Raw genomic sequence first — 18,271 nt, 5'->3', positions numbered from 1 at the left:
CACCCGGAGATCCGAACGGGGGACTATTTTACCTCCGGAATATTTTACCAAGGAAGGCGCCTCCATTGTTGCTATGTGAAAATGCAGAGAGCCACATTTTCTTGGAAAAAAAGCAGCTGTAGTTTTCCATTGCTTTCAGCTGCGCAGTACTCAGAGGACTGAGTGATGTTGATACGGCCGTTTAAGTCATTGTGACTCACGCCCCTAACAACTACTGAAAGAGCTGCTGCCCTCTTTCAGGAATCATTCCTTAGTCTGGCTCTCAACAGATACCTCTCCGATATGGTTGCACCTTCGGTCCAGCTACTCTGTATCCCTGAGCACTCAAGCCCCCTCACCAACAGCAAGGTCTCATGATTCATAGAGGAGGGATGACTTGCATAAATATTAAATATTATTAGTATTAAATATTTCATTTTACTTTTACAATTACTTATTCTACTTTTTACACAATTTAAATTTTTAAGTTGGTACCCAAAAGTAAAAAATTATTTTTGGGGTGGGGTGGGTGATGTGCCACTCCACCCCACCAATAACATTATTGTTCTATCATCTGTGTTCTTTTATTTTACTTAATTATTGATACTTTTTATATTATATTTCTATATTCTGTATTTTACTGCTTGTCTTCCTTTCAGTTCTTTCTAGATATTTTTATAATAAACTTTATTTTTGTTTCTTTTTGGCTTTACAAACTGCCTTAAGACTTTCTTTTATAGGTTTTATTATTTTAACACTTGCAATCTCTTGTTTTCTCTCAAGACAGCTTTTTTTTACTTTATCTCTGAAAAAATCTTTGCTTTGTTAGACTGAACTACTGTAATGTTTTGATCTGGAACAAAATTGAAAAGATGTACTTACCAAAAATAACAGTTATATTAGAAGTTAAACTTTACAAAGTAATTTTAAAATATCTTGACTTTTGCTATGTTACAGATTAACTTTTTAAACTCTCTTTGTTGTCCTTATTTTTATCATTTATAGTCTGTGATTTCTCATTTCAAATTATTAAAAGTTGTAATACAATGGTAATTTTTAATAACTTTATAGAATTTTGGAAAATTATGTTACTTCATTTTCAAAAAATCATATCTCTATAAAAAATACTCTTGTAAAGATAAATACTCAAGTTAAATCTCAACTATTCAAAAAATTAAAAAAAGTTAAAACTCTAACCTGGATATAAGGGTGAGCAAATTATCTAAGTTAAATGAATACTTGTCCACCTAATAATAACAAATGATGTGTCAGAGTAAAGAAATTGTTAAAATTTTAGAAAATAAGAACAGCTAGTCAATGAATTGTAAGAATAAGTCTAAACGCTTATCTAAGGTATATATATAAATATTTTAAAATCAAAATTATATACAATTAATAATATGCCATTGAAGGACGCCAATATAAACAGGGTCAAAACTCAACGTTCAAAGCAAAATCAATCAATGGGTCAGGAATCTAGTATTTTAGATTGGCAACCACAAAGCCTGGATTCTTATCCCATAGAAAATTTATGGTCCCATTAAAAAAAGCTACTGCTTATGTGGAGTAACAGACATCGATTAACATTTTTTGTGAAATAGTGATCCCACCTAAGTTGTAACGCCGTAGGTAAAGCTCTAGGTAACGAGAGTTGCATAAATAAATTATCTCTTATAAAAATTGCTTCCTCTCTCTGCTTTGCCATTTTACTTTTCTTCAGATTTTTTACCTTCTTATTTATTACCTTTCTTATTGTTCGGATTTGTGAAAAAATTATTCAGATTAGTAGAACAGAAACATACATGTTAAAAAATTCAAATTACACAAACATAAATAATTAAATGTTTAATTTCTTCAAATAACTTACAAAATTATTTTACATAATAATCTATTGATTAGCTTATAAATAAGTGAAACGTTATTAAAATAAATATTATTACAAAATTTACACACATAAGACTATATTTATATATTAATACAAATATATACTTTACAACAGTGAGATTTAAGATAACACTTAATACCTAGTTGTTATAGAAAAATATACATGTATACAGTATATATAACATTCATTGTTAAAAGAATAAAATTGTATCCTATAATACAAAATATTAACATACTACACAATAAAATTAATTAATAGCTTCTCCTCTCATTTGACAATTTAATGTCAGTATTTTTTTATTTAAAACTTCATTTTCATTCTTTAAAAATTTTATTAAATCGGCCTGCTTCTCCAATAATTCTTCTAAACCGTGCACTTCCTCTCTGAAAACAAAATAAATATTAAAACGTAATTTTTAAAAACAAATTAAAAACCACAGATTAGGTTATAAATTATGATTTTTTCTTCCAATCACCGATAGAACTATGGCACATTTATTTACAGCAAGAGGTCTAAATTACAGAAATACGCAACGATAAAATCATGCTACTTGTTCATTAAATTTTGAAGAATTCCAATCACTCTCATATTGAAACTATTCAACAAGATATTTTTTCACGCTATAATTAATAGCCCGGTAGGTTGAATTGTGTTTGCTTGAGAATATGCAAGGCTTAGTAGAAAACATGTACATCGAGGAGGGCAGCCGTATCGTTTTTGCAGTTAATGTCAATATTCTGTAGTTGGTGTGTGACAAATTGATTCGTGGAGCAGCATCTTTCAAATGCATATTTTTACAGTGTACTACATTATTCGCCTTCAAATAACTGCAAAATAGAAAATTCAGATGCAGGATTTATGAAAGATTATTCAGAAAGGACTAAGTTTCAAAGGACTATTCTTGACAAAAAAAAATAAAGAATATATTGTTTAACATTTTTATCGCTCTTTGAAGTATAAATCGTATTCTATTTTTCTGCTGTTGTTGAGACAAAGGAACAGGTGATAATCTCTTGGTGTAAAGGCTGCATGGGAGATGATCAGACTTCCCAGCCAAAGGTCATGAAGAAACATTACATTGTGGCAGCAGCGTATGAGCAACCGCTGTAGTGAATCAAACAACACAAAAGTGAGCTATGACTCAATTCATTACACTCTGGTAATATTCATCGGAATTTTATTTCAACCACATAATTTATTCACTGAAACATTGTTTTATCTAATTACACAAAGAAACTTTTAATTAACGTTCATTTTTCCAACGTTAAATAAGTTAAAAATGTTTAAATTATAAAGTAAATACGGAGAATTACAGAGGAGGTAAATATGTTTCACCAGGTTAACTACTGACATATGACAATATGTTCAACCAAGACTTAATTAATAGGTAATAAAACATATTTTATTCTAAAAAGTGATACCAAAATTAATTTCTCTATTAAGAAAAAAAAAATTAAGAAAAACAAAAAAAGCAACAAAAACTAACTTTACAAAAAAGCAAATAAAAATAAAAAGCGATTCTTTATCCATTCTAAATAAGCAATGTTATTTGAAATCTATTTGTTCTCAATTACATAGACTGTGTATTTTTTTACTTAATAAGTCATTCATTAAGTTATATGGAAATTTACAAGAGGATATCAGAACAACTTCCCAAGCAACAAAATTAAAAAAAAATTGGTGCATTTCATTACAATTAATGTATGAAAATACATGCAAATGAATAACGGTTAAAAAATAAAAACTTATTTTACAGTATACAAAAAAAAAATTATTAAAAGGATAATATTTCACGCTTTACTGAATGTAAATCATTCACCTAAATCCAACTTCATGAGAAACAAACGAATGTAATGGTGCCATCCTTTCACTGCCATGTACATCTGGCAAATGATTCTCCAGATTGAACATACGAACTTTATCTGCAACAAATACCGTAAGTACGAAAATCTTTAACATTTAAAAACCTTTACAATTATCATATTTGTTCATGAAGACACATACCATAAAGTTTAATAAAACTAAAAAAAAAAAAAAACATGAAGGTGATTAGCATAAAAGACAATTTAAAATTCAACTTTAATAACATTTTATGAATGTAGATTCACAAAACAAGAGAAAGAATGCGAAAGGGACTGAATTGAATGAACACCTTTATAACAGTAAAATCTGCTATTGAATTAACTACGTAATTTCTTACCTACAACTTGCATTAGTTTTCGTTATAATTTCATTACTTTCATAAAATTCTGTGCTACATAATCGTTCAGGAAATTAAACCTACATTTTTGATTTCAATCATTACACAAATGAATTTCCATTTCTTTTTATTCCCATGCAAATTTTTAATTTGAATATGTTTATTACATTCCTACATTTTAATTATTGAATTTTGCTTATAACTGTTACAATTTACTTCCATTACTAAATTAAAGTACCCTTTACTGCACAATACATCAGCCTAGTTTTAAGCAAATCTTTAAGTAAGAATTAACATGCGTGCTTTTTTCCTCTTAATTCATCTTTGTTGTCTTCATTTCAAATTTTTTCAACCCGATTAAATTTCAATATTCTTCTACAGAAAGTTCACAGTCACGCAAGCCACAAAACAAACCCAATTCTACAGTTGAAAGTTTGTTATTACAGGGTTCCTGGTAAATAGATATTTTGCTGAGACTGTGTAACTAGTCTATGTCAAAATGTATAGATCACATTCCTCTGCCCAAGTCAATAGTTTCACAATAATATAACACCATGCCATTTTCACTAGTCCAAAATATATTTATTTTTGAACATTATTTAATCATTCAGTATTATTCTGAATGTTTTTATGACTAACTTTTTCAAAAGCGCAGCACCAAATAAATCAATTTTTTCATTTGATGTCTAGATTTTATGAAACAAGAAACGTATACGATCATAAATTTTCAGTCGTCCAACCGAGTTATATGATGTCAGTTTACATGACATTCATCAGTTGCTTTTAAATTTTTTAAGTACTTATAATTATATTTTATAAGGAAAATCTCTCAACAGACTTTTTTTTTAATCAGTGTTCATAGGGCTAAAAAGAAAAATTTTATACACGTGTAACATAATTTGGGTAATGCAAGAATAAGTAGTAGTATCTCACTTTAATAGATACTTCAGTACTATACGGATTCAAACATTTAATTCAAGTTTCTATGTTTTGGATAGTGCTTTTTATTCAGATGAAGCACAGTTTCATCTTTCTTAATATATACAGCCAAAAAAAATAGATTATGGAGTTTCAAGAATCCTCACATTTCTTATGAAAGGCTACCTACTGTGTTCTCAAAAGGTTGGTATTTGATATGAGATTTCATAATGAAGAGTAGTCAGACCCATTTTTTCACAGAAAAATTAACTGCAGAACATTATTAAGAAAATATTATAAGTTTTGCAGCCTTGTTTGAAACTGAAAATCAAAACTGTTGAATACAGCGATATGGGGTACTGTATGCCACACTGCTAATCTGACTGTGAAAATTGTTACATCAATTTTTCTGTGATTTGTTACTTACTGAGAACTATGGCATCCGCAGTCCTGGATCTTTCACTATAGATTTTTACTTGTCGGGTCACCTGAATGGTATGTTTTCAAATTACAATCTGCACACTTTGGATGAATTGAAAGAAAATAGTTAAGGCAACATCTCTAACATTAGTACAGAAACTCTAAAGATGCAATGAACATAAACAATTTTGACATCTACATTGATGCTCAAGGTGGACATTTTGAACATTTACTGTGACACTTAACTGGAAAGAAATTCATAAGTTTCCTATATCATAATAAATTATTCTTGATATTAAATAAATGGGTTTTGTGAATGAATATGTATAATACCACGTTTCTAAAACCTCTTTCTTTCTTTGACTTCGCTATTGTCCTTGTTTCACTGCCAATCAATGCTACATTCTGTACAAATATTTATATTTAATTCCTAAATCTATATTTAATACTAGTAAGTTTCTTTTTCTGCATAAAAGCTGTTCTTTCTAACCCTCCTTTAATACTTTCTTGCATTATCAATCATTAATAATTTTAAAAGCAAAATAGTTTCTGGAATCTAATGCACATATATCTAAACAATTAATACATTTTTTCTTTTGTTTCATTTAACTGTTTTATTTTATTTATTTTCAAATTAATTTTTTTTATCAATTAATAAACCTTTCAGTACTTCTAAGTCATTTTTATTTCATCTAAAATAACATCATTAATGAATTTAAATATTTTTTACTCAGTTTCTCCACTTCCAACTTTTCTTTTACATATTTTATTGTTAGTATATAAAATTGAAAAGAAATACGACTAAATTCTTGTCTCGCTTTTATCTGTACTGGATCATATCTTATATTTCTTTTCTAACCGATTTTTATACACGTCATAAAAAAAATTCTTTCATTCTCTTTTTAACCCTAATTCCTTAAAATGTTAACAGTTTTTATTCTGTTGCACGTTTTCAAATCCTATCTAAAGACATGTATATGTCATGCAGGTAGGTGTAACTTCAATCATAATTGTCAAACTTTGTTCAATTGTTCAAATTGGTTCAATCCATTTGAAGTGTCCCAAAAAAACATAAGCTGGTTGCTTGACCAATTAAAAAAAAAAATTGAAACTTACCCACTTGTTTTCTAGATGTTGGACCTTAAAACTATTTCTTTTTTAATTTTTTATTTAAGCAGTTTACCTGACACTGCCATTTTTGTTACAGGCATGCACACCTAGTTTTATGATTGTAAGTGTTTACGTTAAAAATCATAATTAAAAAACTATTGGTCCTACAAGAATGAAACAAAAAGCAATTTTCATATTTTCTCAAGGTAAACGATCAGTCCAGTGGTTTATTTACCTATCTCACTTCTTTCTATGAGAAAATTATCAATAAAGTTGAACATGAAACACTGAAATTTCACTTTTGGTAATATTTTTCAAGAGGCAGGGATGGCATACACAGTTTGAATTATTTTTTATATATAGGTATATGTTAGTAGTTTTACCATAAATAATATTAATAGAGATATACTTACTCATAAATGTTAATGAATTTTTGAAAAATAATTTTTTTTTTTAAATTCAAATTTGGCTTCAAATAACTCTGATGGGGCTGGACCAATCTTTTACCTTAACATGAATAAATTGCTTTTCTTTCCTTAATAGTTTTTTTAGTTATGATTTTTTTCCATATACCCTTACAATCACAAAAATAGGTGTGCGCACCTTAACAAAAATTGCCGCCACAGGTAAACTGCTTAAATTAAAAAAATAGTTTTACGGTCCTGAGACATGTAGGAAACAAGTGGGTAAGTTTCAATTTTTTTTGAATTGGTCAAGCAAACACCCTTGGGTCACTTCAAATGGATTGACCCAATTTGGTTATTGTAAAAAAGATAAAATAATTTTATACACTGCGCCAAGAGTGAGAAAGTTCAAAAAGGATTTTGAACAAGAGCACATAAAATCTTGCAAAGAGTTTCAAACAGGTAGTATTAAAAATATAAATAACCTTAAATAACAAGAAAATAATTTATAAATTAAGAATAATTACATTTTTACAAATTGATGAAATTGATTAAAACTATTTTTTCTTTTATTATTTTTTTAATTGGAAAGTTTGTATAAATAATATTGAGTAGTGTCAATAGTTGGTAGATGTTCCGCATCTATCAACTATTGACAATGAAATTGAGTTGATGAATTACAGTTATGGATGTAATTATGAGCACATATATAATACAATTCAAATAATTGTAAGAGACTTGAAAATGAAAAAGCAAATTAACCCTGAAAATGGTATATAAACTATAAATTTTTCTAAGCATCGCATACCGGTCTTCCAAAAAGTAGTAGGAAAAGAAGTAGGAAGTTAAATAGTTTTCTGTTCCCTTCTTCATAGAGCTGAATATGCTGATCCATATTGGCATTCCAAAACACTGAAATGAATCTAACATTCACCGCTAAGTGACCAGCTTCATTTTCATCTTGTTCACCGCAGAGAAAAAAATAATGATGCAAGAAATAATATTTTTTAAATTAAATTTTTTTTTAGGAATTCATTACCACCACTTTTAACTCCCCATCAACTATAGATGATTGATGTGGAGCAAATATGCATAAGAGTTATAGATGTACTTACATATGTACCTGATGATGCATATAAAAATTAGTATAATCTCTAATGTAAAAAGTAAAAGTCCACCGATAATTGGGGATCGTAAATCATGTGAAGAACAGGCAGGTTCTATTTCCTTAAAAAACTGATGGTACAGCGTTAACATTAACAGTAAACCAGCATTCCCTATAATAAAAAAACAAGTTTAAATAAAAATGAACAGGTTCTAAAATCATACATACTTATCATGCTACAATAAATTATTGTTATAATATTAATAAATAACTAATAAGAAATACCAGTAAATAGAAAAATAAATAAAATCAGAGCTATTAGTATGTACAAGAACTACATCCTTGTGTAAATTGAAAGAAATAAAATGTTGTATTTCATGACTGGCCAACCTGTTTTCAATTTTTTTCTCTCAATATCAATAGAGTATATTTAAAGGTTTTTAGAAATTGGTTTGTGGTTCTGTAACTGCTCAAACCTTTTTTTCGAGTTACTTCATACTGTGTTTTTAAATATATGTAGTGCAAAAAGAGAATTTTTAATAATGGATTTAATATCTAGGAAGAGGGCTGATGACTTTATATGAAAACACTTCCTTTACTGAATAAGATAAATTGAACAGACATAAGATGTATTTAAGGTTTGTTAAAAAAGAATTATTAAACTGAAAAATGAGACCAGTTCAAAATCACCTAAACATAAAGGAAAATGAGGGAGGATAAAGACTACCACTTTACGAGATGGCACTTTTTTTGTTAAAAAAAAGATATATCCTCAAAAAACAGTTTGGACCTTCAAAAAGATCTTGCACGGCCCTAGACTTAAGCGCATATCTCAATGGTTCACTAAAGATTGTTGGAGGGTTCATAGACTAGTGAAAAACAATTTGGATGATGAAAAAACAACTTGAATGGGTTAGAAAATATAAGGATTGGACTAAGACTGGAGAAAGGTATTATTTTCTGACAAATCCCAATTATTATTTAGGAAATGCAAGTGAGGCATGCATAAACAGCCGATTGTGAAAAGTTAAAACCATACCATGAATCATCCTCTAAAAGAGATGTTATCACTTGGAATGAAGTATGATGAATGCGAAACAATCACAACATTCCTGGAGTGAAGGTGTTACCTTAGCAAAACTTTAGACTGATGGATCTGCCATGTTTCCATAAGATCCTTGGATGGTGCCATGTTTCAAAAAAGGTATAAAGATATAATAAAAGTACTCATCTAACCTGGTAATTCGCCAGATTTGAATCTGTCTGAAAACCTGTAGTCCATTTACAAGCACAAGTTCAGGAAAATGAATTGTATAACTAAACAGAAGATGATTTCATAACTTAATGGATGTGGTTTCATGGTACAGAGGCATGCAGAAAGTGTAAATTATTGGTTTCAGCTCAATACCTAATATGATTAATATGTTAATTAAAGCTAACGGAGGCCACACTAACTATTAATTATATTAATTTAAGCTATTTTATTTGTTTGTCTTTATAAAGAAACAATTTATACTGCAAAAATAGCTTTCTTTCAATAATTTGCACAAGGGTGTATAAATTTACATATAAAATAATATTTACATGTATGCATAAGAATGACAAAAAATCAACTACTAAGAAATCTAATGTATTTAATTAAACTAACATTTAATCGATTCATTCAAACTAAGTTTTGAAAATCTTTCTACATTTGTGCAATCAAGTTCTTTAGGTAACTTACATTGCTTCCTCATGTAGTGAATATTTTTTTTTATAGTCTTATCTGTCAGGCCATGAAGACTTATTAATTACAATTTAATGACATAATAAAAGCTAGGGGAGAGTACTGAGGAATTAATTTTTTGTTTGTTTTTTATAATCAGTTTGCCCAGCCCTACTCATATGTATTCCACACAATAATATACTTCTTGAAAAACACACACACATTATCGTATAAAATAGCATGGAATAGAAATAACTAAACTATACTTACATGTAGAAACGATCAAAAAAGGAAAAGCTGATAATTTTTTTAGCACTTCTGAAAACTCTAAATATCCCTTTAAATATAATAAGTGATGTCTCCACTTAAAATAATGGTCAACTATCTAAAAAAAATATCATTAATATTCAGAATCAGTTTATTATAAAAAACCTGATACAAAACTTAAAAATAAAATGAATAACAAAATTAATAGTATGGACAAAACCAAGGTAGTGGTTCTGTCCATACTTCAAAATTCTAAATGTTAAAATTAAGAGATTCACATTAATTAATATTCACACAGTTTGTAATACAGCTTCAACAAACTCCAATTGTGTAATACTTTTTACTGAACATCTTTCAGGAAAATTTTTATTTTAATTATTTGGTAAGTTTTTAAAAACGATTTTAAAAAAAAATTATCTTGTAGTTTAAATCTCAAATTTTTGTTTTTTACAAATAGCTACGACTATGGTAAAAACTATGCAAGTACAAGTAAAAAACTTTTATTTTTTTTTTTTAAATGTAATAAAAGGGTTAAAATATAATGCACACTGAAACGTAAAGAGAGAACACAATGATGCACAAAGCGGCATATGCTATCATCTTATATTTTCATTTCTCTAATATTTACACTCTAAAACTTGTTATCAGAGTCCTCTAATTTTTCAATTTCTGTCTGTCACCATTGTTATGGAGTCAAGAAAACCTGTTATATCAGAATGTCTAAAACAATAGGGAAGTTGAAGTTTGAACTTTCTCCATATGCACCAGATTTGGTGCCCTGTGATTTTCATGTCTTTCTGCAAATAAAGAGGGATACTGAAGTGTATTCATTTCACCATGGATTGTCAGCTGAAGGATGCATTGAGGTCAAGGATCAGGAAAGGCCGCCAGGCATTCTTCATTGATGGAATGAAAAAATTGGTTTACTGTAGGGAGAAATGGTAACTATACGGAAAAATAAATCCAAATTTTTGTAGCAAATAAATGAACTTTTATGACATAAAAGTTAAGTTACTTTTATGACAGTAAACAAACCTGTTTCATTTGCAAGTTATGAGTGACTGTGCATTATATTTAAGCCACCCCTGATATTATAATTTTGTTTACTAAGTTAACCTTATATCTAAATCAAACACACTCCTTAGAGAAAGAATTTAATCATTTAGTCTGGTCTGTATTAGATAAATGAATACTTGTTTATATTGATACTGGTAGGCATTCAAAAGATTGTCAAGGTCAGCTCAAAGATTGCCTTCATATCTAGAACATACTTTTTCATCTAGAATGGACTGGTCTTTTATCATACATACAGCTTTGTAAACTGATGCTATTGTTTAATTAAAATTATTTGTTTAATATTGTATTTTGTTTAGTTGTATCAAATCTTTTTAATAAGTATTGTAGACGTAATAAGTATATATATTGTATTATATCACGTTTCGTTTTCAGAAAATTATTATTTTTTAACATTTACTGCTGACCGTGCACAAAAGCATGCTCAGGCATGTGATAGTAAACCATCTGTTGTCATTATTGGTGAGTGTGTCTGTTTCTGATAGTTTGGTAGAACTTTCCAAGTCTGCAATTTCTTGATGCTCTCATTTATTATCTGCAGTAATTTTTCCTGTTTTTGGAGTCAAGAACTGTCTATAATTAATTTGTTTTTTAAAACTAATTTATTTCATTTTTAACTTCGTAATATTTAAATAAATACTCAATTTCTTATATAATTTCTGTGTAATTAAAAATTATTTTCATGTAAAAATAAGTATAATGACAATTAAAAAAAAAAAAAGTTTTTAACATTCCTCTGTCTGTTTCTGCAATAACCATTTTTAACAGCAAAGTTAATTAAAATAGATATTACAATAAAATATACAGTAAAGTTATTTACAGACTGGTTTTTTAAGGCTTACACATATTTCAATATTAAATTTTTTAATAAACACAGAAATGATTTTACATTTCAAATTAGTGGAATGAATTGAAAAATACTGTATTTAAATGCATACTCAAGATGACAAATAAGAAACCATGACTTATCAATCCCCAGTATGCACCACACATTGCTGATTATCTATTTTTTAGGATCTCAACATATTTTTAATATCTATTTTTTTAATAACAAGTTAAATTACTTACTATTACTGATTATTAATATAAGTTAAAATCAATGTACAGAGCAGTATATTAATTTTTTTCCAGCAGTGAAAGTGTTAATGAAAATAAACCACCAAAAAGAATATCACTACCCAAATATCAAATGTTTAATCCTAGATAGATGGTTTATTTAAGATAATTTAATTTTATCAGTAAATGTTCTAAAGAATCACAAAACAATTTATAAACAGCAGCATATAAAATCAAATATATTCTACCCAAGTCAGTAAACATTATTTAACACTTACCAAAGTAATAAACCAGAATGCAACATGACTATATAACAATATATACAGAGGATCACAATGAGTTGCATTCGAAGGCCAATTAACAGCTACTAAGATGCCAGCCAATTCAAATATTGCCTGCAAAAAATTATAAATAAAATAAAATGTTTAGTACCTAAAGGCCTTCTTACAGTAAAACATTTAAAATTAACCACACTTGCCAAATTTTCAAATTCAAAATCAGGGAGATTATACATTTTTAATACAAAAAGTAAAATAAAGTATAATATAAAAATTACTTTAACAATAATTTTCTGTGTTAATATCACATGCATTTTGACAAGAACTTAAATGAATTTTAACAACAGAACCTTAAAAAAAAGAACAGTTTAACTTACACATAATATAAGGTATAATGATGCTGTCCAGATTGTAGGCACTTTGGCATATTGATGATTATTAGATGTAACAGGATGAATCAAAGTTTGTAGGTCACTGCTCTACAACAGAAAGTAAATAATATTCTTAAAATTATATTTATCAATTTTATTTTTTAATTGTACAAAAACTAAAAATTTTTGTACCTTAAATCTTTAAAAAATTGTTAATTGTAATTCGTTCTGAAGCACTGTTAATAGACAAAACAATTATCTGGGACTACAGATTTAGAAATCTATAAATAGAAATTATGCCTTAATTTTCTCAATAATTTCTTTTTATTAACACCAAATTAACCCCATTCCAGGAGTTTCTCTGCACTAAAGAAAGATTTTGATTGATCAGGCTTTTCTCCACTCGCCTCTTGCATCATCTTTCTAGACCCCCAAAACCCCCAAAACATTGTAAAAGATAATTTTGTTGCGTGTACAATAGATTTTGAGACAAATTCCTTTAAACCCATTAACTTTTTTAATGGGTAAGCATCATGTTTTTTATAATTTTTTTTTTCTGAACTTCACCGAGCAGAAAGAGATATTCTCTAAAGCATAGGAGTTCAGAATTAAAATGGCTGAGATGAAGTTTTTCAATCAAAAATAAAAAAAGAAATTGTCATTATCTGATGACTTTTATTTTTCAAATGACTTGCTGAACCTCAGACATCACACTACATTTTCAATTTTGGTTGATGTATTACACCCATGGGTAAATGATAATTCACATATAAGTTATTTAAATTTACTGATTTACTCCAGAATACATCCTTCCAAAACAATTTTTTATTAAACAGTCAATTTACCAAAAAACCCCTATAAATTTTGTTTTCTGTATGGATATACACTACTTTCAAAATACTTGCTAATTAATTGTAAAATGTATTATAATATCATTAATTGTTTAATGATATTAAATATCATTATATATATATATGTGTGTTTCTAAAATGGTGGGCTGCCTATAATTTTTCAGATTCTACTTTTAAAACTAAACAAAAAATATCCTTAGCAAAAATGGCAATTTCTCCCCCTGTCCACCATTTTCTTAATTTTATATAAAAATTTACATCTCAAGTTCGGATAGATGAATCACATTACTATAAGCGTGTTGTTAATAAAGTTTTAAAATAAGAAAAAATTCAGGAATTAAATACCTTTGCAAATTGGCGGCCATGTTTATTTTTCAATCTGTTATATCCCGTAAATATTAGTTTTATGTTAATTTGCTAAAATATTAAGCCTTTTATTTTGAACAAAATACAATTTTATTTTTTTTAAATCAGTTAAATAGCAGAGTTATGGCAGAAAATTGATGTAATTTTGTGTCTTATTTCATGTCCTCCACTTTACATTCAATTCAATTAAATATTAATTGCTTTTATTTATTGATAATTCTAGTATTGTAAATTAGTATATCAAATTACACAATAAGTTTTTCACAATAATATAACTAATAATTAAAAAACTAAAACAACTACCTGTGATAATCTTATGTTAATTATTGCACAACATTCACTAATTAAAAAGTTATCAAGATGTCCAAAGTGTCCACCACTTGAAATTACACAAGTCTCCTCCAGCCTTTTTTGAGAGATTGTCTTAAGCATTCAAACATTCCAGTATTCGTAATTTCTTGAAATTCATTTTGGATCCTTTGTTGAAGATTCTCAATGCTGGGTTTAATAAACAATAATATGATTCAAATGGCCCACAGGTAGAAGTCAAGAGGGTTTAAGTCAGGTGATCGGGCAGGCCAGGGCACTGGCCCTCCACAACCTATCCATTTTTCATGGAAAGTTTCATGCAGGAAATCTGATACCAACTGACTGAAATGGACTGGAGCTCCATCAAGGTGAAACCACATATTTCCTCTTAATTGTAGAGATAGGTCTTTCAAAAAATTTGAAAAATTTTCAGTTAAATGAGTAAATGATTTTCTCCATTTAAACGATTTGGTAGAATGACAGAACCCAAAAGATAGTCATTAAAAATACCTGCCCATATGTTCAGTGAAAATCTTCATTGACTGCTACTTTGGAAGGTACCATGAGGATTCTTGTCTCCAGATATGTTGGTTGTGATAGTTTTGAACACCATTCGTGTTGAAGGAAGCTTCATTTTTACATTAACATGATGAACAGTAATAGTCGCTGTGTAAAATTGTTCAAAGGTGAAAAATTAATATCAATTGTTTTATTATTTAATATTAAATCTTATTGTGAGAAAATTATTACTTAATTTGATACTAATTTACAATACTAGAATTAACAATAAATAAAACAATTAATATTTAATCAAATTGAATGTAAAGTGAAGGACATGAAAACAGACAAAATTACATCAATTTTCTGTCATAGCTTGGTTATTTGTTAACTGATTTTAAAAAATAAAATGTTATTTTGTTCAAAATAAAAGGCTTAATATTTTATCAAATTAACATAAATATCAGGGAGATATAATGGATAGAAAAATACACAAGGCCGCCCTTTTGTAATTTGCAAAGATATTTAATTCCTGGTTTTTTTCTAATTTTAAAACTTTATTACCAAGATGTTTACCAAATATTAATGTGATTCTTCTATCTGAAATTGAGATATACATTTTTATATAAAAATAACAAAATGGCGGACAGGGGAAAAATCGCCAATTTTGCTACACAATTTTTTGTTTATTTTACAAGTAGAATCTGAAAAAGTATAGCTGGCCCACCATTTTCGAAACACCCTGTGTGTGTGTATGTGTGTGTGTGTGTAATATCATCATAATATTAAATTGATGTCATTTGATTACGTATACAGTTTTTTTTTTTTAGCGTCCAGGACCTACAGTTAGGTACTTGCTTCAGAGGATGAGATGAAATGGCTATTTTATAGCATGTGAAAATGCCATACCTGACTGGGATTCAAACCCAGGACAACCAGATAGAAGGCCAAGTACAGTTTTTATTATAGAGTTTAGAAGTTTTTGTTATACAGTTTTTTTTTTTAGCGTCCAGGACCTACAGTTAGGTATTTGCTTCAGAGGATGAGATGAAATGGCTATTTTATAGCATGTAAAAATGCCATACCTGACTGAGATCAAAACCCAGGACAACCAGATAGAAGGCCAAGACACTACCACTTGTGCCACAGAGGCTAGCAAAAGTTTACAGTTGCCTGAATTAAAGTGTACCTATGCCAGAGTTATTTTGCTTTCAAACAAACAGAAGCTTAACACATATTAAACAGCGCTAATATAATAGTGGCAATACAGTTCAACCTTAATGAACTTCTGCATTTATTCTTATTTTCTAAGGATTTTTATCTGGCTTTGAACATAATGTAGAAGCAGTTTTACTTAAAAAATTGAGTGGTTTATACCAGAAGTCAGAAAGATATTAAAAGTGCTATTTCAAAAAATGATGAATTGGTAACATCTAAAAAATTACAAAACAGATATCTATTAATTTCCTTCAATAGATGTCAAGGACAAATATTTACAATAAAGGACTCTCCTCTGATTTTGATGAAATTTTTGTTATATACTTTGTTTAGGACATAACTTTTACATCACAATTGAAATTTTTCATCAGAAACAACTTTTACCAGAGTTACGTATCTTGTTAGTTACACAGTATCCTTACCAAAAATTTTGATCAGTATGTAGCTTGCTACGTGTCCGAACCATCCAAACTGACCGGTCTTTCCACACACAATTCAGCACATGCATAAAAGCAACATTGTTTGATCTTCAATCACCACAGCAGATATATCTTTTGGGAGACATTGGCCAGATACTTAATGCCGGCAGGCAATTATTGTTCATGCATATAATGCCTATAAGTGTCACAAGTAGAAGTAGATGGTAATCATCAATCTATTTTTCAAAAAGATTTAAATCAGCCCAAATACAGCCTTTCCCTTTTGATATAATTTCATATAATGATATAATTTCCCATAAATGAAATTTGCAAAGTACCAAACACTGGCAAAATGTTATTTTTCATTCATAGTGCTTCTTGAATATTTCACTAAAAAAGAACACTTTACTTAATTTCTACAATAAAACTGAATAAACAATGACCAGTTTCAATAAAGTTCCAGCAACATATACAAATTTTGCACACTAGCGTGCTACATGGAGACAAAAGGTACTATCAAGTTGGGCGTGGCAGCACATGATAGCTAAAATCCCCCTCTACAAACCAGCGATAATGCGTTCGAATCAGTTTACTGTTTTTTTTGTTTTTTTTTTTTTCAGTAGCAGTTAAAATGGAGTCGAGTCACCAGATTTGGCTCCATGCAACTTCCACTTCTTCCCTCATCTCAAGAGACATCTCAAAGGTAATCATTACACCACTAATGATGAGGTGAAGAAAGCTGTGACCACTTAGATGTGAAAAAGACCGCTACAATTTTTCAGTTACGGAATGCAAAAACTTGTCACACATTGGGAAAAGTGTATCTGTGTAAATGGGAATTGTATTGAAAAATAAATATTGCATTTTGTAGCTAAAGGTACAAAATGGACATAAGCATTTTGTACCTTAAAAGCATTAAGAAAACTTCATTTTTTATTTCATTCCAGTATCTCTTTTCATTCCCATGTTACGTATATATGTGCAAAATTTATCAGCTGAACTTCGTAGAAATGTTTTCAGACCAACCAGCCAACTTCACACAGTATTGAAATGTTTATTTGTTCATGTCCTTCATAAAATTTATATAAATAATTTTTAATTTGTTAGTTTAATCAACAATGGCATCTGAAAATGATGACATTATTTTGCGACTTTTGTAAGCTTATAAAATACATTTACATGTATTTGTGGAATATATCTTCACCTCAGTACAATGATAGTGATGTAAGGAAAGAGGGTTATCAAGATTCATTAACAACTTTTTTTGTTTAATTAATAAAAATAACACTTTAAACATAATAGAAAAATTTACAGTTATAAATAGTCTAAGTGGAAAATGGCACAAAACTTCAATGTTATATAGAAAGTAGAAGAAAATTTTCAAAGTAAAATTTACAATTGTAAAGCATCCATTCATTCCTCAGCAATTTTGTAAATAAATCAGCTAGAGATGTAATCCACACACACAAAATATGGGGTGGTAATAAGGTAACCTTTTGAAATAGCAATTAGAGTAAACCTACTTATAACAATAACAAAAAACGCATTTATTCAGTCTAGTGATTTGTATTTTTCTTTGAAGCATAACCTCAAATTTGATAATTAAAAGAGAAAACGGAGGGTACAAACATTCATAAATGAAACGAAAATTTAAAACAAGCAAATTAAATTACAGATTTTAATTAACTTACAGGCATGTAGAAAAGTGAATCCCAACAACACATATCGCAACAATAGCTATTTATTCAACGAACCCCTACGTCCATAGAGTCGAACGAAAATAAACAAAACATCCTTATCGATTAAGGAAAGTCGATACTTGTAGTTCTTACTAATCA

At 28.6% G+C, this 18,271-nt stretch overlaps 1 protein-coding gene across 1 annotated transcript; it reads right to left on the bottom strand.

Moving 5' to 3' along the window:
* Positions 1 to 1,809: 1,809 nt before the first annotated feature.
* Positions 1,810 to 18,255, bottom strand: LOC142325606 (transmembrane protein 192). Its single transcript, XM_075367556.1, has 7 exons — positions 18,125 to 18,255; positions 12,779 to 12,880; positions 12,402 to 12,518; positions 9,997 to 10,111; positions 8,032 to 8,193; positions 3,684 to 3,786; positions 1,810 to 2,247 (listed from the first exon to the last, which is right to left on the bottom strand). Exons 1-7 carry the CDS (start codon positions 18,155 to 18,157, stop codon positions 2,112 to 2,114), a joined length of 768 nt encoding a protein of 255 aa, XP_075223671.1. The 5' UTR covers positions 18,158 to 18,255; the 3' UTR covers positions 1,810 to 2,111.
* Between the last annotated feature and the right edge of the window lie 16 nt (positions 18,256 to 18,271).

The sequence above is a fragment of the Lycorma delicatula genome, chromosome 5 (genome assembly GCF_047948215.1).
Source record: "Lycorma delicatula isolate Av1 chromosome 5, ASM4794821v1, whole genome shotgun sequence".
NCBI classification, from domain to species: Eukaryota; Metazoa; Arthropoda; class Insecta; order Hemiptera; family Fulgoridae; genus Lycorma; species Lycorma delicatula.
This window is presented reverse-complemented; position numbering and strand designations above follow the sequence as displayed.

Coding starts and splice junctions, on each gene's coding strand:
- LOC142325606 (XM_075367556.1), bottom strand. CDS start 18,157: ATGTGTTGTTGGGATTCACTTTTCTACATGCCT. Junction 12,881..18,124: donor ATTCACTTTTCTACATGCCT/GTAAGTTAATTA, acceptor TTTCTGTTGTAG/AGCAGTGACCTACAAACTTT. Junction 8,194..9,996: donor TTTTTTGATCGTTTCTACAT/GTAAGTATAGTT, acceptor TTTTTATTATAG/GGAATGCTGGTTTACTGTTA.